At 29.2% G+C, this 26,126-nt stretch overlaps 6 protein-coding genes and 3 pseudogenes across 9 annotated transcripts, besides 15 other annotated features; 4 read left to right on the top strand and 5 right to left on the bottom strand.

Annotated features, from left to right (window-relative positions):
* Window positions 1–917: 917 nt before the first annotated feature.
* Window positions 918–1,266: a mobile genetic element.
* Window positions 1,267–1,363: 97 nt separating this feature from the next.
* Window positions 1,364–1,408: a mobile genetic element.
* Window positions 1,364–1,408: a terminal%2Cinverted (terminal inverted repeat of LTR141 transposon ID:TVAGG3_0153100).
* A 406-nt stretch (window positions 1,409–1,814) lies between these two features.
* Window positions 1,815–2,237, top strand: TVAGG3_0153090 (gag-polypeptide of LTR copia-type retrotransposon (UBN2 2) family; the record flags this gene model as incomplete). Its single annotated transcript, XM_051224733.1, has 1 exon — window positions 1,815–2,237. One exon carries the CDS (start codon window positions 1,815–1,817, stop codon window positions 2,235–2,237), a length of 423 nt encoding a protein of 140 aa, XP_051109719.1.
* Window positions 2,238–2,498: 261 nt separating this feature from the next.
* Window positions 2,499–2,527: a mobile genetic element.
* Window positions 2,499–2,527: a terminal%2Cinverted (terminal inverted repeat of ISTv1 transposon ID:TVAGG3_0153080).
* A 106-nt stretch (window positions 2,528–2,633) lies between these two features.
* Window positions 2,634–3,350: a mobile genetic element.
* Window positions 2,634–3,350: a terminal%2Cinverted (terminal inverted repeat of Banshee-A1 transposon ID:TVAGG3_0153070).
* Window positions 3,351–3,594: 244 nt separating this feature from the next.
* Window positions 3,595–3,978, bottom strand: TVAGG3_0153060 (uncharacterized protein; the record flags this gene model as incomplete). Its single annotated transcript, XM_001314483.1, has 1 exon — window positions 3,595–3,978. One exon carries the CDS (start codon window positions 3,976–3,978, stop codon window positions 3,595–3,597), a length of 384 nt encoding a protein of 127 aa, XP_001314510.1.
* A 1,931-nt stretch (window positions 3,979–5,909) lies between these two features.
* Window positions 5,910–6,216: a mobile genetic element.
* A 193-nt stretch (window positions 6,217–6,409) lies between these two features.
* Window positions 6,410–6,477: a mobile genetic element.
* Window positions 6,478–6,492: 15 nt separating this feature from the next.
* Window positions 6,493–6,621: a mobile genetic element.
* Window positions 6,622–9,728: 3,107 nt separating this feature from the next.
* On the top strand, window positions 9,729–9,965 carry TVAGG3_0153020 (N-acetylmuramoyl-l-alanine amidase family; the record flags this gene model as incomplete). The annotated part of the gene is made up of 1 exon (XM_001310123.2): window positions 9,729–9,965. One exon carries the CDS (start codon window positions 9,729–9,731, stop codon window positions 9,963–9,965), a length of 237 nt encoding a protein of 78 aa, XP_001310124.2.
* A 1,368-nt stretch (window positions 9,966–11,333) lies between these two features.
* Window positions 11,334–12,690: a mobile genetic element.
* Window positions 12,691–25,762: a mobile genetic element.
* Window positions 14,121–14,148: a terminal%2Cinverted (terminal inverted repeat of Mariner transposon ID:TVAGG3_0152990).
* Window positions 14,121–15,425: a mobile genetic element.
* TVAGG3_0153000 lies at window positions 14,217–15,345 on the top strand (annotated as a pseudogene). The gene has a single exon. A coding segment is annotated over exon 1 (1,129 nt).
* Window positions 15,398–15,425: a terminal%2Cinverted (terminal inverted repeat of Mariner transposon ID:TVAGG3_0152990).
* Window positions 16,991–18,630, top strand: TVAGG3_0152980 (annotated as a pseudogene). The gene has a single exon. A coding segment is annotated over exon 1 (1,640 nt).
* Window positions 19,208–19,471, bottom strand: TVAGG3_0152970 (uncharacterized protein; the record flags this gene model as incomplete). Its single annotated transcript, XM_001306922.1, has 1 exon — window positions 19,208–19,471. One exon carries the CDS (start codon window positions 19,469–19,471, stop codon window positions 19,208–19,210), a length of 264 nt encoding a protein of 87 aa, XP_001306923.1.
* Window positions 19,491–19,922, bottom strand: TVAGG3_0152960 (uncharacterized protein; the record flags this gene model as incomplete). The annotated part of the gene is made up of 1 exon (XM_051224732.1): window positions 19,491–19,922. The coding sequence occupies one exon, from the start codon at window positions 19,920–19,922 to the stop codon at window positions 19,491–19,493; it is 432 nt and encodes a 143-aa protein (XP_051109718.1).
* On the bottom strand, window positions 22,491–23,657 carry TVAGG3_0152950 (annotated as a pseudogene). Its single transcript has one exon. A coding segment is annotated over exon 1 (1,167 nt).
* Window positions 24,593–25,729, bottom strand: TVAGG3_0152940 (uncharacterized protein; the record flags this gene model as incomplete). Its single annotated transcript, XM_051224731.1, has 1 exon — window positions 24,593–25,729. The coding sequence occupies one exon, from the start codon at window positions 25,727–25,729 to the stop codon at window positions 24,593–24,595; it is 1,137 nt and encodes a 378-aa protein (XP_051109717.1).
* Window positions 25,763–26,126: the final 364 nt, after the last annotated feature.

Raw genomic sequence — 26,126 nt, 5'->3', positions numbered from 1 at the left:
TACCGAGTTTTAGCTCTTATCTCTAACGAAAAATTAATTTTTAAAAAAATGACCGAATACGTTTCACAGCGAGAAAAAAATAAAAGGCAAGATAGAATTTTCTAGACATAAAGAAGTTGTTTACCGAGTTTTAGCTCTTATCTCTAACAAAAAATTAATTTTTAAAAAAATGACCGAATACGTTTCACAGCGAGAAAAAAATAAAACTTTACACTGATTTTAATTTTCATTTCCAGTCACTTTACTTATTTTTTTTTATTTTTTTCATTTTAATTATAAATTTTTTCATAATACGTTTATTTACGTTACCATTTTCTTTATTCTTTTGAATTCCATACTAGACACTTATAGAATATTTTGATTGTTAACGTACTTCATTAGAATGAATCCTTACAAAGGGTATGTCGATCGAATTTACCTAATTGGTATTTCCAATCAGATTGAAAAAGGTAAAATGACATGGGAAGAAGCTTGCACCCATGTTCCCATCGCCCCAACCCTTCAATCAAATGATTTCAAATATTTAGATGTTTCAAAATCTTTTTTACAAAATCAATTTAGCTTACAGAATATCCCATTGCCTAAAGGCAAGAAAGGTCGTAGGGTCAATTGTTGTGCATGAAAATTCGGTTCACTTCACTTCTGACAAAAGTGACAAGTTTACATGACAAAAATAGTTTACATGGCAAAAATATATAGGGTATTTTTTTTTAAAAGTAGTTATCTTTATATATAAAAATAAAACTTTTGATATATTTGAGTAAATGATTTATTAATTTATTTATTTATTTTTTTTAAATCAAATCATATAAATATATATATATATATAATAGTGAAATAGAACAAGAGATAATTATTGATGATTAAATTGTAGACGAGAATAAAAGTTTAGATAAATTAATAAAATTAGTGTGGAATCAGACAAATTTCGGGTTGTTTGGGAAGGAATTGTTGGCTATGATGTACTGATTCATGATCAGTACATCATAGCCAACAATTCCTTATACAAAGTTCAAAAACTTGGGTGCAATCAGTTCTGATTGCACCCAAGTTTTTGAACTTTCTCGAGAGAATGAAAGGGTAAGAGGTATACATTATGAATATATACCTCTTACCCTTCCATTCCCTCTCTGACAGCGGGAAACTTTGTCTGGATGTTAAACTATTCAGACAAAGTTTCCCGCTGTTTGCGAAGGAATTGTTGGCTATGATGTACTGATTCATGATCAGTACATCATAGCCAACAATTCCTTATACAAAGTTCAATTTTCATATTTCATGTATGTAACTCTCTAAAACTATAAATCTGATTTTCATTTGGCAGATCCACTTCTTGTCTTTCCATTTTTTTTGAATCAATTTATACAAATAAACTTATAAAACACAAAATTATTATTTTATAATATAATTCTTAGATAATACATCCGATATGTAAAGTGTCAAAAATGAAGTGAACCGAATTTTCATGCATTACAGGTCGTAGGGTCAATCCCTACGACCAAATCAAAGCTCTTGCTGTGATACATGACCACTGGGCCTTTCCCTGTGGTCAAACAAAACAATGGAAACGTTTGAAATTACAACAAATTGATGTATCTTATAGAGAAGTACGCAGATACTTCAAAGAAAATCATTTCACCAAGACGCGATTAGAGCATGCCGGGCCAGAAACAGCAGTAAGATATTGGGCGCTTTCACCCAATCTTATCTGGCACGCAGATGTTCATTATTTTAGGGGTGTTCGTGGCCAGTATATTTATGGCATAATCGACGATTTTAGCCGCAAAGTCCTAGCGTGTATACAAATACCAGATATGCTGGCAGCGACGACAGCGAACGTTGCGGCTTCCGCCTTCATTGAATTTGGCGCCCCTTATTGTTTCTGGACCGACAACGGTTCAGAAAATAGGGGAGCCTTTCAAGATCTACTTGATCTTTGGGGCGTCCAATGGCGGCATACAGACTCTCATTCTCCCTACCAAAATGGGAAGATTGAGAGATTCTGGCCGACATTGGAGCGCTGCCAAAGCATTCAGGCTATTCCTGCCTTTATTTGGGAGTACAATAATAACACACCGCATGAAGATCTCCCAATTAATCCATTAACTGGAACAAATTACACGCCAAATCAAATGTATCAGCTGAAACCGAAATACACAAATGCAGATACAGAAAGGCTGTGGCAAATATGGGATACAGATACAGGCATGACCGCTGTTGACACATTCACAGCGTAATAATAAACATAATTTTTTAATTTCATTTTTAACAAGTTTTTTTAAATGTATGTAATGAATAATTCATTAGAATATGATAATGCACATTGTAACAGAATAGAACAATCACCAAATTTTTTTTGAAATTAAAAAATAAAAGTAAAAAGTATAAAGTAATCTAACCAAAAAAGATATTTAAAAGAATTTTGGAAAAAACAGAATAAGGATAATGATATTATTTTAGATACACAATCGATGTACTGAAGAATAATCCGGTAAAATGATGATATAAAATTAGATTATTTTACAAGTAGCTAAAAGAATAAAACTATAATATAAAATAAATGAAGTTTAATGAAATAATAAAGGTTAAATAAATAATAAAGATTTTTATTTTATATCAGTATTGAGAAGAAGTAACAGCTGACACTTGGTAGACAACTTCTTTATGTCTAGAAAATTCTATCTTGCCTTTTATTTTTTTCTCGCTGTGAAACGTATTCGGTCATTTTTTTAAAAATTAATTTTTTGTTAGAGATAAGAGCTAAAACTTTGCAGACAACTCCCCCATGTCTAGCAAATTTAACATTCGTCTCCCATTTTTATATATTTGGTTTAGAATGTTCGAAAATGCGTAATATGGTCATTAATATTAATTGAAAAGAACCTTGAATTAATTCAATCTGACCTCACAAAATATTTTAAATTACAAACTTTGTAGTTTGAATAGATAATTAGTGTTAAACTCAAATAACTAGTTTATTTTTGAATAAAAATTATTTGAATTTATTCAATTTTGTGAATTTTCCTTCAAAAATCAAGTTTAAATATCTTATTTGCCGTATAATTATAAATACAATGAAACATATTCGAAATTAAAAAGAATGACTTTTTCTGTTCTTTCAATCATTCAATTTGAATTTTGCAATATTGGATTTCTCATTAAAGGCCTATTAAAAACAACAAGCAATTTAACTTACATTCAAATTTATTTGTGTTATATTCAATCTTCTCAAAACTTATAATTTTCGGCTATAGCATGATTATATGCTATATAATATAATAAACCTATAATAGTATCATTCTTTCAATTATTTGAAGAGAAAACCGAAAAAATCTATTTTCGGTCTATAACATTTGGAATTATTTATTTGCATTTTTTCGATTATTTCATGAATTCTTGGATCTTCAACAGGAATGATTTCATTTTGGCTAAAATCTGAATTTTCAGCTTTATATTCATAATCTCCCATATTCTTTCGATAGTAAAAAATATCCAAAAATTTGACATATAACCGCTAAACTCATTCAAAATATTGAGAGGAGGGAAAAAAAAGATAATAAGTGTTAAATATTAAAAACCTTAATTTTTATTTATTTATTGTTTTTTATTTTTTTTAAGTTGGGCAAATAAAAATTTTTTATAGTATTTAATAAGGTTTTTTGGACAAATCCTCTTGCAATCTTCGTAACTTGCCGAGTAATATTTGTCATTAATTTTTCCGCCGCACATTAATTTATCGTTTTCTTCCCAAATATCGGTGATTTCAAAATTAGTTGGCTTTGCTTCGAATTCTTTTTCTTCTGATGCGCGTTTATATTGAGTTTTATCAAAATTATCTGTTTCTTTTTTATAAAAAAATAATGAAGATTTTGAAATCCATTCAGTTGTTCCATCATCCCATTTTATTAAATAATCTGGGATGTCAGATAAATCACGCCTCAACAATATTTGTTGAATCTTTTTTGTTGGCTGTGTCATTTAAAAAGTGACAGATTAACGATAAATTTAAATTCAATTTGTTCTATCAGAAAAAGTTGATTTTTTTTAAATCTAACTTAAAAAATTAATATTATAATAAGTCCTATATTCTTTCTTTCATATGAGCATAAAAAATTCAATAGATTTTTTACTACATAATCTCTTTATTAAATTTTAATCTTGTTAATATAGCATCACTTCATGTTTATATTTATTTCAATTAGCATTTGAATTTTCTATAAGTTATTTTTTTTCAAAATTTCCAAGAGCATTATAATTTATTTGCAATCTAAGAAAGCATATAAATTTCTTATTCACATAAAATTTAGTCAGAATTTTTTTCTGAACTTTGCTCACAAAATACTTCAGATTGAAATACTGATCAGTTTAAATTCTTTTGTTTGTTCCAAATTCATAAAAAAAGGAATCCAATAAATTTTAATTGATAGGTATTAATTTTACATTTTCTCTCAATTTGTATTCAAATTTATTATCTTTATTTCATATGTAAATTGTTTTTATTTTTGATCAAAATTAATAATATACTATTAGATATGGTCATTACTTAATCACTAACTATGCAAATAAGAAATATTCTTGGAATTCAAATGCAATCAAATTAACTCACATGTTTTGTTCAGTAATTGACTATTTTAACAATTGAATTCTAATTAATATTAATGGTTATGACAGATCATATATTTAAATACCCAATAAACGTGTATTTTCATATATAATTGAAAGATGTAAAAAGAAAAGTATGAGTTAGAGAATAAATTTTGATACAAGCATATATGGCATACTATTGTCAATTAGCCTTATCAATGTTTTAAAATAAATACCGAAATTTAATGAAAATAAGTTATTTATATAATGAAAAAATTCTAAATTCGATTGATATCATACTTATAGCTTTATTAATATGTTCTAAATTATATTCCATGGTATATAGATTCATAAATCAAATTTTGATGAAGTTATACATAAAAGGGAAAACGCCCCTCAGAAAAAGTAGGGACGTTTTCCGGTCCCTCGTATTTTTCTCATTTCATAAATTATTGGTTGAGAATCTGGTGTAGCTCTTATTGAAATGTTAAGTCTTGCTTGTTCATATGAGATTTCTCAATTCTGGAAATGAAGAAAAATTTTTTGTCAGTTGTACAGGATCAACCAAGCCGTTATAGGTTGGTACGTTAAAGTAAATGTATTTAAAATATGAAAAGTACGTTTATAATTTTAAATTAAATTTAATAAAATTAAAAATAAAAATGCTACATTTAGGTCTTTATGATGAAAATATATGTTTGGTAATAGATAAAAATGCTTTTTATATTTTGTAAAAATGAAATTATAAGAGGTTTGAGTTTTAATACTCAGCCTAATAACTGTATTTTCTAAGTACTTTATTTGTCTCTGTAAGCTTTTTCTTTTTCTGATTTGTAAACCTCAACATTAATTATATATATCTTAATTTTCCATTTAAGAACAAATATAAATTTGTGATATTCTTATGAAATTATAATATTTTGAGATTATTCTTTGAGTTACATTCAATATATGTGCGAGCTTGATTAAATATATTATCATTTATGTTGTAATAACATACAATATTTTAATAGGTTAAAATTTAATCAGATAAAAGTGACAATTGATGTCAAATCTTGTTATTAGACGAAATGATGCAAGTCAACTGGCCTTAAAACAAGTTTTTACAAATTTTCTATGAAACTGAAGCGATTTAGCAATTTGTGATTCTTTTAGAATTATTTTATCTAATACCGAAAAGGGTCGCTAGAAAAGTGACATTTGGCGCCAAAATTAAAATTTAAAAATATTAATATTGTTAAACAATATTAAACAACATTAAATATTATAAATACTAATTTGATTAAAAACATTTTTTAATAATAATTTTGAAAACTAAAAAAATTGGAATTGAAGGATGAGAGGCATATAGGCATACTATATACCTCTCACCCTTCTATTCCTACCATAAATTTCGCAAACTTGGTCGCAATCAGATGCAATTGCGACCAAGTTTTCGAACTTTCTTGAAGGAATTGGAGCCTGCAAAGCGCTGATAATGTATCAGTGTCTAGTAGGCTCCTTTTCCTTTTCTAAATAGGACAAACTTTGTTTGCATTAGATAACATGCGAACAAAATTTCTCCTATTTAGAGTTTGAATTGAAGGGTGAGATGTATATAGGCAAACTATATACCTCTCACCCTTCAATTCCTACGAAAAATGATTAGGTAACAAACAAACATAAATTAACTTTTATATTTTTTATATTTTAATTTCATATATTTAATAAAATTCCTTATATATTATAAATATTATGTTAAAAACCCTTTCGAATTTTGGCACGAAAATAAGAGTAAGTGTCACTTTTTGTCACTTTTTCTAGTGACCCTTTTCGGTACGGAACACTTTTAGAATTATTTATTATTACAATTTACTTATTTTAGCTTGGAATGTTTGTTAATAGGTATGTATTCCCGGCTAAATTGCTGAGAAACTTTGTCCGAATAACTTATCGTTTGGATAATGTTCCTTCCATTATTAATGAGAATGAAAGTGTAAGATGTATATAGTGACCATATATATACCTCTTACCCTTTCATTTTCACTTGGATATCAAATAAGGAATCAAATCTTGGTCATTGAACTGAGATCCCCTCACTGGGAGAAGGGTTCCAGATCCGAGAGATATGTATTTTACTTCCACAAATCAAAGAAGATGAAGAATATCAATTCATTAAACCTATTGCTGATCAATCAGTTGCAAAAATTGTGAAAATGATTGATGAAAATCAAAAATGCGAGATTCAATGTGAATTGAATGATGAATTTAGAGTTAGATAATTAGAAAAGGTTACACAATTTAATTCAAACCAAGGGCATTGTTTTGATAACATTGGAAATGAGGACTAGGATCAATACTTAAAAAGAAAAATGACAACATGAAATTCATGGCTGACTCAGCAATGCTTGACATTACCACACCATACAAATCCAATGTTGAATTCATATATCAAACGCCAAATCGAATAGAAATTGAATCCTTTATAAAATGTACACTTTTATTTGTCTCTGTAAGCTTTTTCTTTTTTATCTTGAAAAAGATTGTATTCCACTATTTTTAACAGATAATTGCATTTTATTTACGAACAATCAATTTCTCTGGGCATTTTATCGTGTTATTTACAATATCATTAAAAGGCAAGGAGTTGTATGTTACTTTTTATTTTAAAATAGATATAAATTAATAAAATGTCTGATTTTAAAATAATATCTTCATCGAAAACTTATATGTAAAATTCTTGCAATATCTAGTGTGCGTCTAAGTCTAAATCAATGTTTGAATTGAAGAGATTGTTTATGAAAATTGTAAATTCTGAAGTCGGATCAGTATAAATTCTTAGTTTTTCCAACAATTGTGTTACTAAATTCTGGTCTAAATCATTAATTGAATTTATGCTAAGAAGTATCAAGATATAGAAAGATTCACGATCTTGAAGATCATGAAAATTATCGATTAGGTCATAAATGGTATATTCATCAATCGATAATTTTACTTGCTGGCTTTGATGCTATGGATGTTCTTAAAATCGTTCCAAAAATCCTTAATACTTTATGATTTTTGGGATCTTCACAAAATAAATACATTGTTTCCACAATAATTTTGATAATGAATTAGAGTGTTTTTCTGAGTCAAAAATTTCTAACTTATCAAAAATAAGTTTATGCTTTGATTTTTACATTGATAATCAAGCCAATTATATTGCAATCTATCATGAAAGATAAAATATCATCTTGAGAGTAATTTAAGATCATAACTAATTCGTTCGTGAATATTAATATAACAGGATATTTCATCCCAATCTATGTAATCAATTAAATAACGTTTGAAATTGTCTGGAATTAGTTGATAATGATGGTATATGAAAACGATTGCGAAATTAAATTCAAGATCAGAGCCAGAGGTAACCATATCAAAAGCAAATTTGAAAATTGATATTTTTTGAATAGTTAAATTTTCGAAATTAGAAAAATGAAGATAGTGAAACTCATTCCAAATATTGATTACGAGCTCAATGAGGCACTCTGTAATATTTCAATAATTCTATTTTCAAATTCTTCTAAATTAGATTTTGAAATACGTAATATTATGTATTGCGGAGTGGCAACCACTGGGCCACCCAATTTCCAACCAGCGTATTTTTTTTGATTCTAAATTTTTTGTATTTTTTTGAGAGACATATTACAATTTTAATTCGATAAATCTGTATAATTTTTGAAAAGCTAATAAATTCCACATTAAAAATCTAAAAATCAAATATAAAACATAAGTAGTATATATAGCGGGTTTTGTGACTTTTTTTGTAAACGTAAGAATTCATACAATATTGAACGATTTTGTATCATTTTTTTTTAACATATGAAGTAAAAAATGTATGATTCTTACGGTTTTTATTCTTACGTTTTTGAATAAATCAAGATTTAAAAAATTTTCAAAATTGTAAGACATTTACACTCAGCCCATACATGATGAAATAAAAAAATAATTTTTTTAAAAAATAAACTTTAAAAATTCATGTCTTACATTTTTTGAATAAATGAGGGGTCCCTCGGTCCCTCGGTCCCTCGGTTAATTAACATCTTTTTGAAAATAGTGACAACAGTCACTGTGTGACGAGACCTGAAGGTCTTGACATTTTGACAACAGGGAAAAAAAGGAGGAAATTCATGTCTTACATTTTTTGAATAATTTATTTTTTTAATTCGTAAGAAAATGAGTGGATCAAGATTCGTAACCGTCAATCAATTAATGGATGCTCTTTCACCAATTCTTGAAAATGTTAAACAAGTAGATGTTTATTTCGATGATTATGTAGAAAGTTTATATTATAAAGGTAAACATAATATTAAACCCATTGCTTTTGCATTTGATAATAAATTAATTGAAAATGCAAAAATTTGGGAATTAATTCCGAATATTGAATTTATAACAAATATTAATGATAAATGGTTTAAACGAATTCCAACCACAAAAGTTCTTTGTAAATTAATGATCAAAACTGAGGAAAAAGAATTTAACGAGTTTAAATATCATCCAAATAAAGTTTCAGAACTAGAAAATGAAAAACTTCAGAAAAAATTAAACGATAGACTTTCAAATGATCGTATTGAAAAAATAAATAAACTAGCAGAAGTTGCATTTAATAATGAAATATTTGATGAATATAACCTTGAACTCAGTGATGGACTTTAAGTCCTGGGCACTTCATGCCTTGGGCTTTAAGGACCCGGGCTCAACGAGTCATGATTTATGAAATCAATAATTTGATTTATTCTTTCTTCAATAATTTCTATTCTTTTTGTTAAATCATCAATTTTCATTAATGAGGTGATTCTTGATTGAGGAATAGATTTCAAACTAACCACCCCCTTTATTTTTGAAATTTTGAATCCATCAACTTTAAACATTTTATTCAATTTACACGTTGTCAATTCTTCAAATAATTTTTTATTATTAGCATAATAGTCATTAAATTCTTCAACAGATGAAAAAATTTTTGTTTCAGTAATTGGTTTAACAACGTTTATTTTTTGTTGAACATTTTCACTTTCATTTATTTCTTCCTCCTCTGTTTCATTTATTTTTAAAATCGGTTTCATTTATCATTAAATAAAAATTAGAATATAAGTGATGAAATATATTTTTTAATTAATATTAAATCAGAAATGGCGGCAGGATTCTTTAAAAAATTATGGGAAGGAATTAAGAAAGCTGCAAGTTGGGTTCATCAGAAAATAATAAAACCCGTTGCAAACTTTTTGGCACCAGTAGCGAAAACGGCAGGAACTATCATAGGTGGAGTATTAGGTACTAAAGCAGGTAATCCAGCGATGGGAGCACAAGCAGGTAACGCAATTGGTGGAATTGCTGAAGGAATACTTAATAAAATAGGAGGTAAATAGTGGAAAAATAAATATTATTTTTATCTCAATATCGGTTGTAGTCGACGATAAACTTTATCTCCTTTATTTAATACTTCCCTTACCGGAACATTAGGTGCTATTTGTTCTGCAACGTCACTAATTGCTTCTTTATTCTTAAATATCCAATTTGCTCCCTTCTTCATTGTTTCCCAAACTTTATGCGCTCCTCTTTTTACTTTATCCCATAATTTTTTAAAGAATCCTGCAGCCATAGTTGATTATTTCATTAAAATTAAAAATTCATTTCCATCTTTTAATTTTGATTTTTTTATTTCATCATAAATGACGACTAACTATTTAGTGCCAAACACTAAACCGATTAATGGAAATGTGTTTCATTCATTCGAAAAGATAAATGAAATATTCGCAAAGAATGACGGTAGAAGATATTATAGAGAACTTGAAAGTTCATGCTATGACTCTGATGCTCCATATTTTGATGATAAACAAACTCATTTAAGAATTACAAATCCAGCTCATGATGTGAACCAATTAGGTGACACATATATTAAACGCAAAGTTAAAGCAACTCTAGTTTCAAATAAAGCTTTCACATGTGATACCGCTTTTAAATGCATGCGTTTATTCGTTGGTTACAAATCATCAAATCAAAGCTTTAAACAATTAGAAGTAGAAACTGAAAGAGGTGATGCCGGTTATCTTCAAATGGATTGCGCCCGTGAATCTTTCGCATTTGCAACATATAAACCAAAATCAGAAAGGAAAGTTAAAAAGTTTGTTCATTCATTATATAACAATGTTCAAAAATATGATAACTCAGTATGTGGTAAATATATTGACCCTTCAGAAGTTTTCAAGAAAGCAAATGAAGAAGTTGATGTCACTTTTGATATGATTATTCCGGTAAATGATTTGTTAGCATTTCAGGCGTTCGATGATTATCCTAAATCATTTGGTGAAATCATTCTTAAATATTATGTTTTCAGGGATACTTTAGTATTTTGTCAGGTTGACCCGTTAAGAGTTGCTGATTTACAAAATTACGTTTATGAAAAGATAACTGATGAAAATTATGAAAAGATTATGAATCATGTTTATAAATATGATCGCAAATTCCAACAAATCGGACTTCCTACCAAATTAATTACAAGCTTAGCCGCTACATCTGCTGACGCAAAAGTTGATAACGTTATTATTTCATGCACAAAGATGGAAGTTTTAGAGGATAAATGCATTACACCAGGATACGGTTTAATTGAAGAATCAGTTAAAGCAATACCACGTTTATTCAGTAAGGAAGATCCATTCATGATTCCAGCTCAACATATTGACGTTCGTTCACTAAATGGAGGTTGCATCACTCCTGAAGGTATCAGTTCAGATTTCTCATACGCTCTTCATAATGTTACAGATGTTGTGTTAGCATTTCCGAAGAATGCAATGCAAAGAACAGTTTTAGAAAATCCAATGCTTCGAGGTCTTCAGGTCACTATAGATTCCAGAAACTTCCCCGATCAAGCGATGACCACAGTGGGTGACATATTCTTTACACGTATGCTTCAAGCTTCTGATTTAGATGGAGTGAATGAATGCACGGAAGAATACGAGGACTCATTAACTAGACCACTGAATGATGATAATGGTACGCCATTAGCTAGAACATGGAAAGACCAAACTTCATTCTTATGCACTATTCCAGTTCAACGTGATGGCGGGTATATTCTTTGATGGATTAGAAACTTTCAACTCACAAGTTACAGTACAAGTGAAAGCTTATCCAATCATTCAGGGTGAAAATGATACTTACTGTTCAAAAGTGACAAATCCTCCTCAGGTTTGGTTTACTAGGACTACATATTGGACATGGACACCGGATGAAGGTTTGAAATATCATCCAACAGGTACACCACCACAGTATAGAAGTTCATATGATGAAATATTGATGAATAGAAATGTTTAAAATTATAAATTTATTTTTGATTAAATGGATTTCAATTCTGAAGAATTAACAGATGTATATAATACCTACATAGATGATATGATTAATGAAGCATTGAGTGATAATAAAAATGCTCTATCTAAGGAAAAATTAATGAAAATTCCATATTCTGAATGTTACTTAAATTCAATCACTGCAGCAATTGGTAAACAAAATAAAGGTAAAACATTAACGATATTAAAACAAATTATCATTATTGCTAACACTTCACCATATTCTCATGTGTTAATTTATATCAACCGTTCAGGTTCACCTTCAGATGATACATTTGAATCTTTAAAGCATTTAATCAAAATTCCAATTATTTATTTATCACAAGAAGAAGCAGAAGATTATTTAAAAAACTTTTTAATGTATAAAGAATTATATAATACAATCAAGAAGCAAGGATTAGAGGATAAAATTATTGATAAACAAAGGAACGAATTATTTGAAACACTTTCTATTTCAAATTTTGATAGAGAATTTTTGCATTCACTAATTTTTCTAGATGATGCCGTGAAATCAAAACTAATAACTAATGAGAAATCATATTTTAATCAGTTATTAACTCAATGTCGACACATTCAGTGTTCATTCTTTATGGCTGTTCAATACTTCAAAGCATTAAGCACAAACATTAAATCAAACCTGTCCACCCTTTTCATTTTCAGTGGGTTTAGTCGTCAACAGTTGAACGTTATGCTTTATCAAGTGAATTTACCAATGAGCATTAATGAACTTTACACACAATATCAACAATTAGGTGAACATGGAAAAATAATAGTTGATTTCAATAAAGGTTCCATTAAATTCGAATAACTTTTTATAATTAATTTTTATTTTTTATTTATAATTAAACATGACAGAAATAGCAAATCTTCTACAGGTTCCATTAAAACAAGGAACAAACAAAAAGGGTGCAATATAATAGAACTATGAAAGTTCCAGACGGAATGAAAGAATTAGTCCACATTGTTGCCGGTCTTCAAAAGGATGTTAAACAAATGAGAAACGTTTTAACATTACCAGAAGCTCAAGCATATGCCAACGTCATGGACAAATTGGGAAGCACATGAAGCAGACATTACAGGACCAAATGGAAAGCCTGATGGTATAAATGAAGTTTTTCGTTACTGATGGTCAAGGAAATATTAAAGTCATAAATGGTTATAAATTAACAATGACAGATTATCCTAAACGTAAAGCATATAATGAACGTTATCCTATGCAATTTGATGAAAATGGAAAAGCTGTTAAACAATACATTGGAGATGGTGAACATGGTCCAATTAATTCATACCGTTATAATCCATATTCTTATTTCAATGAAGAATTAAATGCTGTTGAAAGAGGGACCGATGGATTACACGATATGTTAATCAGTTTGATGTCAATATGCAAATTTGAGATCTGAAATTCCAGCTAAGAAATTCTTTAAAGTTGCTTTATTCGATCCAGTGTTCAATGAACAGAAAGAAGCAATGAAAGCAGAATTTAAACCAATTCAAGTGGCAAGAATTTCTTCATCTTCACTTTCAGAAGCGTTCAAGGAATTGATAAAGAAACCACTTTATTCTCAACAAGGTTATAACTTTGATTTACTTAAAGAAAGTGATAAACGTAAATTAGAAAAATCAGATGGTTTTAAGAATGCATGTAATGAAATGATTAAAGATATTGTAAATGATAAAATAAGACTGGAAGAAACTCAAAGCATTATCAATAACATAATTGGTGCAGTTACAAAGAAAGTATAAGCAAACAAGGATGAACCTTGGATATTACCGTAACAACTAAATAAAACTTTAAATATATTTTTCTTTTTTTATTCGATATAAATGAGAAGACGTTTCACTAGTCAAAAGAACACAAACGCAAAAGCAGAGATTACGGTTGGTTATAACGTAAATGATGATAAATCACGAATTATTCAAAATGTTAAAGTTAATGTTAGTCCTGAATTAACAAGGTCAGCAACTCAACCAAATTTATTAACTCGTGACTTACCAAAGAAAGAGGAGGAGCAAAATAAAGAAGATGGAGACCCAATCATTTTATCTGAACCAGGTAAAGAACCCGTTGAAATCCCCACATATCCAACATACCCCCCACCACTTGATAATCCGGGAATCTATGATTCCAGTCGCAATGCGCCATATAAAATAGACATTAATTCTGAATTAATGAAAATATAGGGTGTCCAAAGGTGCGTTTAGCACAGCGCTCTATATGAGACTATTAAAGGAGATATATGCTGATTATAAATATATAATAAAAAATATGAATATATGTATATGATGAGTATGTTGTATTTTGGCGCCATGCCGGTATATAAAATGAATTTTTAGACAAGAGGCGGTTTCGCGGGAAATTTTGGCGGGATTTTTTTCATTTTTTTAATGAATCATAAAGAAAACATCCTCGCTCTTGCAAAAAAATGCAAAGACTGTAAAAAAATCTACGAGACATTGGTAAAATGCTTCGGTATGGATGCTCCTAGCTATTCCACTGTAACGTATCATGTTAGGATGTATCACTTCATGAACAAAAAGGCGCCCATCATAAAAATTGACAAAAAATCGCCGGATCAAAGAAAAATCAAAGCAATTCTTCAAGCGCTAGATGAAGACCCAAGAGCATCACTCAGAAGGATAGAGGAGATGACAAAGATACCACGTACAACAGTCAGTTATTATCTGCACAATTATTTGAACTACAAACTAGCGTATACACGTTGGGTTCCGCACAACCTTAATTCAGTTCAAAAAAAATCTAGAGTCCAATCTTCGAAAGAGCTCCTCTCTATATTGGGTGCGTATCAATCCAAGAAGTTTCGCTTTTTAGTAACAGGGGACGAGTCTTGGTTTCAATATGCAACAGAAGCCAAAATCATGTGGATCCCGAAGGATGAAAATCCGCAAACATTCCCGAAGAAAAAAATTGACACACCAATGATGATGTTGTCGGTTTTTTGGGGCGTGAATGGCATCATCGCAATTGATATTCTTCAAAAACCTAATACGATGAATGCTCAGTATCTAATTGACAATGTTCTTACTCAAATTATCAATTCTGATGAGTTTGAGAAATCCAAACAACAAAAAACAAAAGTTTGCAATTCATTTTGATAATTCAAGAGTTCACAAAAGTCATAAGGTAATGAATTACTTGGTGGAAAACAATGTCAAAGTTGTTCCAAACCCAATTTATTCACCTGATATTGCACCCTCTGACTTTTATTTATTCGGCACGCTAAAAAAGAGAGCTGAAGGACGCGAATTCGCGAGTCCAGATGATCTTGAAAATTTTGTAAGAGAGCAATTTGAGCAATTTTCTCATGATGATTTAAAGCGTGTCTTTCAAGCCTGGATCGATCGCTGCGAACGCGTGATTGAATCCAATGGTGATTATATTTAAATAAACTTTATATATATGTAACTTGTTTATTTCTATTCGCAGTATTCAGGTTTGTGCTAAACACACCTTTGGACACCCTATATATCGCGATATCATAACTGATAATTATGATTCAATAATAAATTTAATTGATCAATCCGGTTTAATTATTTTACCTTATGAGTCATTAATTCACATTATCGCCATTCTTTGTGATGTTCAAGATTCAGACGTGAAGATTCAATTTTTCATAGATGATGAGGTTTCATGCTGCGGAACAGTTGCAAAAATAAATCCTATAAAGGATATTAGCACAATTAAGATATCAAAGAACGGAACAACAACTGAACTTCATTTAACATATAATGATATTTATAATCAAATAGTTGATGAATATAAAATATCACTTGAAAAATTCTTTGTTAAGGCCATTTAATATTCAAGCATTAACATTATCGAATAATAATCCTTTGAATCATAATCAATAATAATTGACCTTTCACCAGTTTCTATCGTTTGTTTTATTTCTTTTTGTTCCCCACTATCCGGATCAGTCATTGTAATTGTTTTTGTTATAGTATCTGCTTTATCTTTAACTTCAATCTTTTTTCCATCGGGATATTTAAACCAAAATTCCAAAAATTCGATATTGTCAATCTGTTCATATTTTAATCTATCAATTACATTTTTAATACCATCTGAAAATCTTATGAAATGGTCATTATATGGATTTGATTGAACTAAATTTGAATGAAGTGAAATATAACCCGATGATGAATATGACATTGACTCATATTTTCTGAAAACACTAAAATTTATAACATGAATGAATTTCTTATTCGTTGAATTTATGAATTCTTGAGGTAATCTTATTTTAGTTTTATTTATCACTGGAAAATAACGCTTTACCATATTTTTAATCGTAATAAAAATGTCAATTATCAATATTATTTCGAATAATAGTTGTGAATTAAATTTAACAGTTAGTGGAATTTATAATGTTACTCTCGTTTCTGTGAGTGGTAAATTTAATCCCATTCTTTTAGACCCTTCAGATTATATATCATTTATTAAAGATGACCATGAAAAAACGTATGATATGTATATAAATAATGTGATAGCGAAATGGGATATTAACATGATTTTAAGTTATTTAAATGAATCATTTATCGTATGGTATGAAGAAAATTTTAAATCAAAACCTGATAAACTTTTTGAACTTGATGAAATAAATAACCTTATTAAATTCCCGCTGAAAATTAAATTTTGTACTCCTCATCTTCGTTCATTGTTGGGGATATTAAATTTTGAAAAAGATGTTGGGGATGTTTTGTATTCTGACACTGGTTCCAATTTCATTTTAATCAAATGTGATAAAGTTAATACCCCAATGAGATTTTCACACCAAACATTAGACCCTAACTCTTACCCATCAATTCAAAACATTTTATCCATCAACTTAAACACATTTTCTTTATCATATCCGTTTCAATTATCTGGGAATTCATTTATTCTTCATTCAAAAGATTTATCAAATATTAAATTTAGAATAACTGACCTATTTGATTGTGATTTAGAATTTATGAATGAAATATTATGGCAATTTCAAATAGAAAAAATAGCTGATGAGATAACAGATTAAATATTTATTTTTAAATCATAATAAATGATTAAACAACAGCAACCACAACAACTTAAGGCACAAAACACCCAGGTCCTTCAGACCATTACATACGCCACATATGCATATAATTCAAAGACGGCAGAACAAACGCAAAGGTTGAAATATGGAGATTTGGAGATAGTATTGAAAAATGACCATTTCGAATTCGTTTGCAAGGGTGGTGCGGTGATATCAAATATAAAAGAAATTTTATTTATGAATTCAAAAATTAAAGGTATAACGGATGATATAACATCAATTCCACCAGAAGAACAGAGATATTACGCATTAAATGCATTTCCTAAAGTTTTGAAGATTGGAAGATTTAATTTAAATGAGGAATTCATAAAAGGTTTCCTAAATGACATAATGAAGAAGGCAGATAAGGAATATGTTGCTGCTGTGTTAGAGAAGAAAGCAGATAAGGAATATGTTAACGAAAAAGATAATGAAATTCAAGAAAGGGTTGAATGGTATCATGAATGGACATCAAAGATTTTAAAAACTAAAGCCGATACAGGATGGGTTTCAGGATGTTTAGACCTTAAAGCGGATAAAACTTATGTTAACGATGAGTTAGAGAAGAAGGCAGATAAGGAATATGTTAACGAAATATACCAAAGTTTGATAGGAACAACGAAAAATATTGAAACTATTGTTGGTGACTTTTCTATCTATGAAGAAAACAAATATTTTAGATGGGAGTTTGTACACTCCTTAAAAAATGGTATACGGTATAAACTCATTCCGAAAAATAACAATGAAATGTATGTAGGCTATATAAAGAATAATGGTACACAAGTTAAAGTTCCATTAGACAACAAACTGTTACTTAAACTTATATGGAGACGAACAAAAGAAATATTTAAGAGTTTATGAAATGGCAGATATGACATTGCCTGACCCAGCTCCAGCACCATATTATTATGACTATGGAGATGATGTCAGAACACCACATGTAGATGAACAAAAGCTAACATTATATTTAGATTATTATAGATATAAAAGATATAATGCAATAGAAAAAACGAGAATAATATATTATTATACAGATGACAGAAATAAATATTATAGTCAAGATTTTACCTACCCTGAAAACATAAGATTATATTATAAAAAAATATTCTGACACAAACCAGAAGAAACCAGAAATAGTTACACTATATTTTAAGTTCAAAAGAGACAATCCTATAATATCTCATATGTTTGATTTAATGAACCCAGTAGGTTCTATTTATACATCTATGGATGCAAGAGGTCCTCAAGTAATGTTTGGTGTTGGTGCATGGGAACAAATAGTTGACAGGTTTTTGTATTGTGCAAACTCTTCAAAGGAAACAGGAGGTTCGAAGAAAATTACTGAAGCAAACCTTCCACCGCACACTCATACAGGAACTACAAACACAACAGGTAATCATTCACATTCAATAACAAAAAGAGGTTATAGAAATCTTGCAGCAGGTTCGGATAGACAGGGAATGGATAGATATGATATTTCAAGCGACCCAGTAGATTCAAGCGCAGGTATTTTCTGTGGAACCACAGGAAATCATTCACACACTTTCACAACAAATCCAACAGGCTCGGGTAAAGATTACATACCACCATTTGTGACTGTATTCGCATGGTACCGCATTTATTGAATGTGCTTGAGCCTACTTTGCAGGCTTACCGCGTTCATTGAATGAACTAAATATATTTTATGTTTGTAATTAATTAGGTAATGAAGTAATGAATGAACTGCAGAAATAAATGTTTACGTAAACATTTATTTCCTATGTTGTTGTCTAAATGTCAAGACCTTCAGGTCTCGTCACACAGTGACTGTTGTCTCATTTTTTAAAAGAAGTTAAATGACCTGGTAGCACATGGTAACATGGTAGCACCTACAGTTCTTCAAAAATAATTCATAACTGCCTTCCTCCTATGTTGTTGTCAAAATGTCAAGACCTTCAGGTCTCGTCACACAGTGACTGTTGTCACAAACTTTAGAACGGACTGAAAGTCCTGAGCTCCAAAAGAGCGAACGGTATAATTTAAATTTTTATTTTTATCATAAATGAATACCCCACAAGCTCAAAATTTACCACGAATCATAACAAGGGAGGAAATGATAAAAATGATGCGAGAACATGTTAAAAATAACAAACCACTAAAACTGAGAAAATGTGGTTATGCAGTAATGATGGAAAGAGAAATGTTGTCGAAGAGGAATAAAAATTAAATTTGGATAGAGTTTAAAAATTCATCTTTATTAAATTCATCTCTTCCAATCAATTTATTTATTCTATTAAATTCTTTTATTTTTGCTTCACTCAGTTTAAGGATTGAACGGTAAGTTTCTAATTTTTCGATTATTTCTTTATCGTTTTCAACCCCACCACATTGTGGCTTCTTTTTGTAATAGCATATTTTTGATTTAATTCTGTTTAGTTTCTTTTTATATTCATCGTCTGGACTCTTGGCTGCTTCATCGTTACTCATTTCTTACGAAATAAAAAAATTAAATATTATTTAAATATAATGGAGTAATAAAATAAATCGGAATTTCTATTAATTTATTGTCAACTTCAACTAATGCATTGCCGTTAATATATCTAACAAATTCAGCTATTGTGTCAAATCTTCGTCTTCTTTTTGTCATTGATTTATCAGTTTTTCCATAATCGAGATGAATCAAAACTTTATCCCCTTGTTTAAAATTCATGAGCCCCGAATTAATTTGTTCACGTTTAACATCATTTAACCTTTCCATTTGTTTTCTAATATATTCCCATTCTTTTGAAATATCATTTTTCATTTCCACTGGTTTCATGTTAATAGTTCTATGCCATGTATTATTGTAATAATATACTAACTGCTGTATGATGGAGTCATGATTTCCATCCCAGTATATCTGACCGTTAACCCCTAACGCATCTCTAAGAGTTCTCATTACCGCATCAACTATTTTATTATGAAACGTATATGGAGAGGATGAAAAGTAAAAATTAATTTGTGGGAAATAATGAGTCATGGCTGCCTGAAATCCTTTATCACCATCACCCCTGATATTATCTACTCTTTCCTGATCTAGTAAGTATTGTATAGCTCTTCTTGTTTCCTGTTCTGTTTTCCCTTTCACCGGAATGCAGTATAAATATCTAGTGTTAATGTTAATGGCAAATAAATAAGTAATATTTCCTTTTGAATATTCCAGATGATCGATTTCATATGAATAAAGTGAAGGTGCAAATGATGGACGACTAAATTTTTCCTTTAATGGTTGAATTTTCGGGTCAATTGGTTTATTTAATATCTTGAAACCCTTTTTAAAATCTTTTTGTTTCTTTAATGTTTGAAATGGATATAATAAAGTGAATGATGAAGGATTAACTGAAGGAGGAGGTGGTACTGTCGTTGGAGGTTTTGGTGTTGCAAGTGGTTTAATTTTATCTGCTTTGATTTTGGATTTCATTCCCCCCTTCATTAATTCTGGATGTATTCTATTCATTTGTTTTAAATATGCTGTATATAAAGGTTTGATATACTTTCCCGCTTCGAGTTTATGTTGAAGGATGAATTCCAAAAGTTGATCTTCATTTAAAAGTCGGGCTGAATATGGTTTAACTAATGAATCATAAATTAAAGCTTGTGCTTCATTTATGAGCTGCTGAACGTCCAAACTTTTCTCTTTTGGCTTTTGCGGTTCAGGATTATATAAATTATATAATTCATCAATATCTTTTTCAGTTAATACTTTATTTTTGAAATCTTTCAACTGTTTAAGTTGTGATTTACTTTTTCCCTTTGAATATTTTCCTTCTTTAATATTCTCTCTTAAACGTTTAATTATTTTATCATGATATTTCAAAATTTCGTTTTTATAATACCGATAGTATTCATCCATATCATCACCCGTTATATTTTCATCATGTTTTTGAAGATATGCTTTTAAATCATAATAAGTAAGAAAATTTTGATTAAATACTAAATCATCAATTAAAATTTTTAAATCTACACTATTCATTTATATAAAAATAAAATAAATGTTTAAGGGTGCCCGCCTCTTTGTCTCTTCTGTGGCATTTCATTAAATAAATGGCATACAACATCCATTTTCACAACATACAGCCTTAGTGTGTGCTCCTGTTAATGCAGTCTTACCAATTGTTAAGCGAGTCATTGACTCATTTTTAAGTTGTAAATTAATATTCTGACCATCAAATATCACTTTATCATTTATTATATCCAAATAATTTTTAGGTGTTAATTGCTTATTTTGTCTTAAACTAATACCTTTCATTTTTTGTGCTATCTTTTTGAAGGAGTCTTCACCAATCATTCCGTTGAATGATGTATAACATTTAGGACATAAAGCAACCATGTTATCACCTTGTTTCTCAATTGCTAAACCCAATAATTTTTTCTCATGTGCTTTTTCTTCAGCTTTATTCTTTAATTTAGGTTTAAATTTCTCATCAAAACAAAAGAAATCAAAAGGTGCGAATTTGAAAATGTTTTTATCATAAAATTGTTTATCGGTTACAATCGCTTGAAATGCTTGAGTGTTAGGAAGATTTGGGTCGCCAGCGATTGCCCAATATGATGAATCAGTATCACCTTCAATGAAATGAAAACGATTAACATCCATACATTTATACATGAAATCATAAATGAAAACCAAATACCAGTATTTAGCATTATCTAAAGTGAAAAATGCCTCTTGTAAACATGTTTCACATCTATAAAATCTATCTTTGAGCATCACTTGATACGTATCCTCACCTATTTCTCTAATGTTTTTAAATTTATTTGACATACATGCAACGCGTGCCTTTTGTGCATTCATTATTTTAGTCTTTGCGTAATTTTGTGTATTCATTGCATCGTAACCATATGATCCATTAAGTGAAATTTTGCAAAATAAACTTTTTCCTTTATTTCCTTCTAATTCAGCCTTTTGTCTTTCGTTCATAAATTTGTTCGCAAATTCATTAAAACATGAATTTTTCGTAAATGTTAAAATTGATTGAATATCATCGATGATAAAATGAAATCTGTCTATTAGATACCAAAGATAATAAGAAGAAAATGGTTGATATTGGTTGTGTGTTGATGCTAACTGAGTTAATTTTCTCTGTTTCTGGTCAACTGGTAGATTGTTTGATTTCATGTAATTATACATAAAACTGCCAATTGTTTTTTTCATCTGTGATAATATCTAAGTTTCTATTATCGGTAAAAAAGTTAATGTAATCATTAATATACTTTTCATCAATGTGACCCTTTACTTCAGCCACGAATAAAGTATTTTTCTTTCTAATAATTCCTAAAGCTTTTGCTTTCTTTGTTGCTGTATCACAAATTAAAACATCTTCTAATCTTCCCGGCATATACATTTTATGGTCAGTATATTGAATGAAATCATGAGGATTAGATGAAAATGATGAAGGATATAATGAATTAAAATCAACACCAACGAAATGAGTCATGATGTTGGAAGTGTCCTCATTTGATACAGTTTTAGTTTCTGGACTATATGAAAGTTTATTAATGTGCGTGATACCTTTAAGATTAACACGATGTTGAACATTAGAGAGACCACCAGTAATTCCATTACGGAGGATGTGATACGCTTCCACTGAATCTAAAGTCATTGGTAAATTATTTTTCAATGCATAATTTCTTAAATTGATTCTTAAACGTTGAATGTCTTCATCTTTATTTGATTTTACGACATTGCAATAACAACACATTAACTGACAATTTTCTTTGGTGTGTGGTTTTTCATTATCGATTCTATCCAATGTTGGTTTATTTGCATATGTAAACGCTTTACCACACATTTTGCATTTAGATGAAAGGATTAAATCGTGATAGTATTGAAAATCATCTATTGAAACATTGTTTTTGGTATCTCTTTTCGCTTTTTCATCTTGTTTCTTATATGATTCAATTTTATATTTCCAATACTTTTTCGTTAATTCAAAACTTGATTCCACATTTTCTTCTTCTCTGGATAGTTTCGTTAGGATTGAAGTTCTATATGCTAACGCGTAACGAATCATTGATGCATTAGATGATAATGAAAAGATTATGAAGCATATCAATTTTATAAACAAATGTTTCTTCAATAATTTTATCAATTGGGTCAATCATAATTTCAACGTCTTTATTGCAATAATGAATAAAATATCTAATCTATTCTCAAATTTTTAGCATCATTGAGATATATTTGATAATCTGAATCGGATATTTTCTTGTGTTAATGCTGAATAAAATGAATCTTGAGTGAATGGTTCCTCTTTATATAATTCATCTTCGTAATTTTCCCATGTGATGAATTGATATGGGAGAATGATTTAAACACGTTTTATTGTTTCCGAAATCTTGAGTAAATTGGTCTAATGTTCCACCCGCTATATAATTTCTGATGTCAATAAATCTCAATTCATATGGAACGTTTGTTTTCTTTACAATGATTTGCTTAAATTGAGAAGAAGAACCCAGCATTGATTTTATCTTCCATTTTGCAGTATTTAATCACGAAGAATTAAATTTAAATCAAACTTTCCCGAATTAAAACCAATGATATTCACTTATTAAATTCTTCATCTAAAAGCTCTTTCATTGCTTCCTTCTTTCTCATTTAATGTATGGGACAATGTCCCACCGTTTGTGGCTTCATTAATTCTTCATATTGTTCAAATTTGATTAGCAACTAATGAACAGGTTGAAAATAAAATTCAATCCAATCAGAGATGAACGAATCACTTGATGTTAAGCAAAAAATTCCTCGTAAAGTTTTATCGTTTAATTTAACCGTTGATGATACCATGAATGGTTTTAAGTAAGCGTTCAAAGTTGCACACTCAGAAAGTTGTAATTCTTCTTTAGTCTCTAATGTTTCGAAGTCAAAAGTAATATAATATCTTGTCGGTTGATAATATTCCTGCAAATTATGAGCTAATACCACTGATATATCTTCTGTTTCGTAATATGTGGTGCATATGGTTGCTGTGTCTTTTGCAATTGAACGTCTTGAATTAATCTTCCATTATTTTCTTTACATTCTCACAATGTTTTAAAAATCTTCTTTGGTTTTTCCTTTCTGGATCATCACGGATAGAATATACTTCTTCTTTGCAAAAGGGGCAAACTTTATATCCTGTGAGTGCTTCAACGTCTGTTATTCTGTCAGCGTGAAGTTTCCACATGGACTCTGTGTTAATAAAATATTTACTGTTTCAAATTCTGGATCTATCATTATGATTCCACTAATGAAAGTCTACCTTGTTAATGTCTACGTCTTCTGGTTGAGGGTCACAATAATAAAAATCAATATTAACGTTTAACATTCTTGCTAATCTCTCACTTTCTGATGAAATGTCAAATCCTTCATATGCATCTATGGCTTCATTTAAATAACTTCTACGAGTTTTAGGATTAACACCATCAGGAATGTTATAGAAGCGTTTAAATAACCTTCTACCTTCGGCTCTTATTTGATTATCATTCATTTTAGCTGTTCCATTTTTGTTCATTTATGTAAGAATAAAAATTAAAAAATAAATAAAAATAAAGTTTATTTTTTTTAAAGTCCGAGACTCAGAGAGTCCAGGGCTAAAGTCCATAAAATGAATTAAGAACACATAAATTTTTATCATCTGCGACGTGACGAATACATTTTAATTTACTCAAGAATGCGTACCCTGATACATTAAATCTAATTCCTGTCTTATTTAATTTCACAACTTTGAAAAGGAATGTATGAATAGCTATAAAATGATGAGAAGATGTTTTATGGGTTGCTTCCATTTTTTCTGAAATAAATGAATAAATATAATGTTTATAAGTTTTCATATCTTTTATGTTCTTAATAACGAATGGTATAGACCTTTCCACTTCGTCTTCCTTCGGTGCTGTTCTTTCATATGAAACATTATTGGTATCTTCAATAATGAAACCACAATCGCATAAAATTTTATATGTACCAATTGTTTCTTTTGATATTTTATCTAACAAATCAAAAACTTTATCAACACCTGTACATTTATTTAAATAATAATTTGTGTAAATATCATGGTCTTCTTTCTTAATCGTATTTGTTGCATATGTTACATTTTTCAGTGCTTTTTTGAATTTTTCAGAATCAAGAGGAGGTGAAAGTAATATACATGGATAATCTCCATTATCAATAAATTGTAACTTATGTTTACGAATAAATTTAGTACCTTCTTCTGAAAGTGTTTCGTCTATTTCACCATCTAATAAATTTTGTGTTGATTCTGAGACATAATTTTTATATCTTTCCTCATGTGATTTTTGAACTTCTGATTCTGAAGCTGGGATATTCATTAAACCCTCTACTTCATTCTCAGCATTTCTCAATTCAATAATTTTTTCATCTATTTCATTTCTTAATTGTTCCAATTTCTCAATCTCATCGTTATAATATTCATCTTGTTTAATTTTTTCTTCAAAATATTCAGGAGGTGTTTCAAGGCTCTCTGAGCCCAGGTCCTCTGGACCATAAAGAGGAATATTCTCCTGTTTTTCAACTTTTTTGGGATATAAATATCTCATTATAGCCTTTTTAGTAATTGGTCCGTTATATTTAAATTCATTCAACAATCTGGAAAACTCTTTCACATTCTGCATATATGTTGGATAAGAACCGTCTCCAAAATTTTCTAAAATATTTTCTAATTCTGAATTAGTGAACTTTAAAGATTTCAATGAATTAGTTGTTATACTCATTTATTATAAAATAAAAAATAAAAAAAATAAATTATTCAAAAAATGTAAGACATGAATTTCCTCCTTTTTTTCCCTGTTGTCAAAATGTCAAGACCTTCAGGTCTCGTCACACAGTGACTGTTGTCACTATTTTCAAAAAGATGTTAATTAACCGAGGGACCGAGGGACCGAGGGACCCCTCATTTATTCAAAAAATGTAAGACATGAATTTTTAAAGTTTATTTTTTAAAAAAATTATTTTTTTATTTCATCATGTATGGGCTGAGTGTAAATGTCTTACAATTTTGAAAATTTTTTAAATCTTGATTTATTCAAAAACGTAAGAATAAAAACCGTAAGAATCATACATTTTTTACTTCATATGTTAAAAAAAAATGATACAAAATCGTTCAATATT

Source organism: Trichomonas vaginalis, chromosome IV (genome assembly GCF_026262505.1).
Source record: "Trichomonas vaginalis G3 chromosome IV, whole genome shotgun sequence".
Classification (NCBI taxonomy): domain Eukaryota; phylum Parabasalia; order Trichomonadida; family Trichomonadidae; genus Trichomonas; species Trichomonas vaginalis.
The sequence above is the reverse complement of the archived record's forward strand: the minus strand, read 5'-3'. Positions and strand labels throughout refer to the sequence as shown.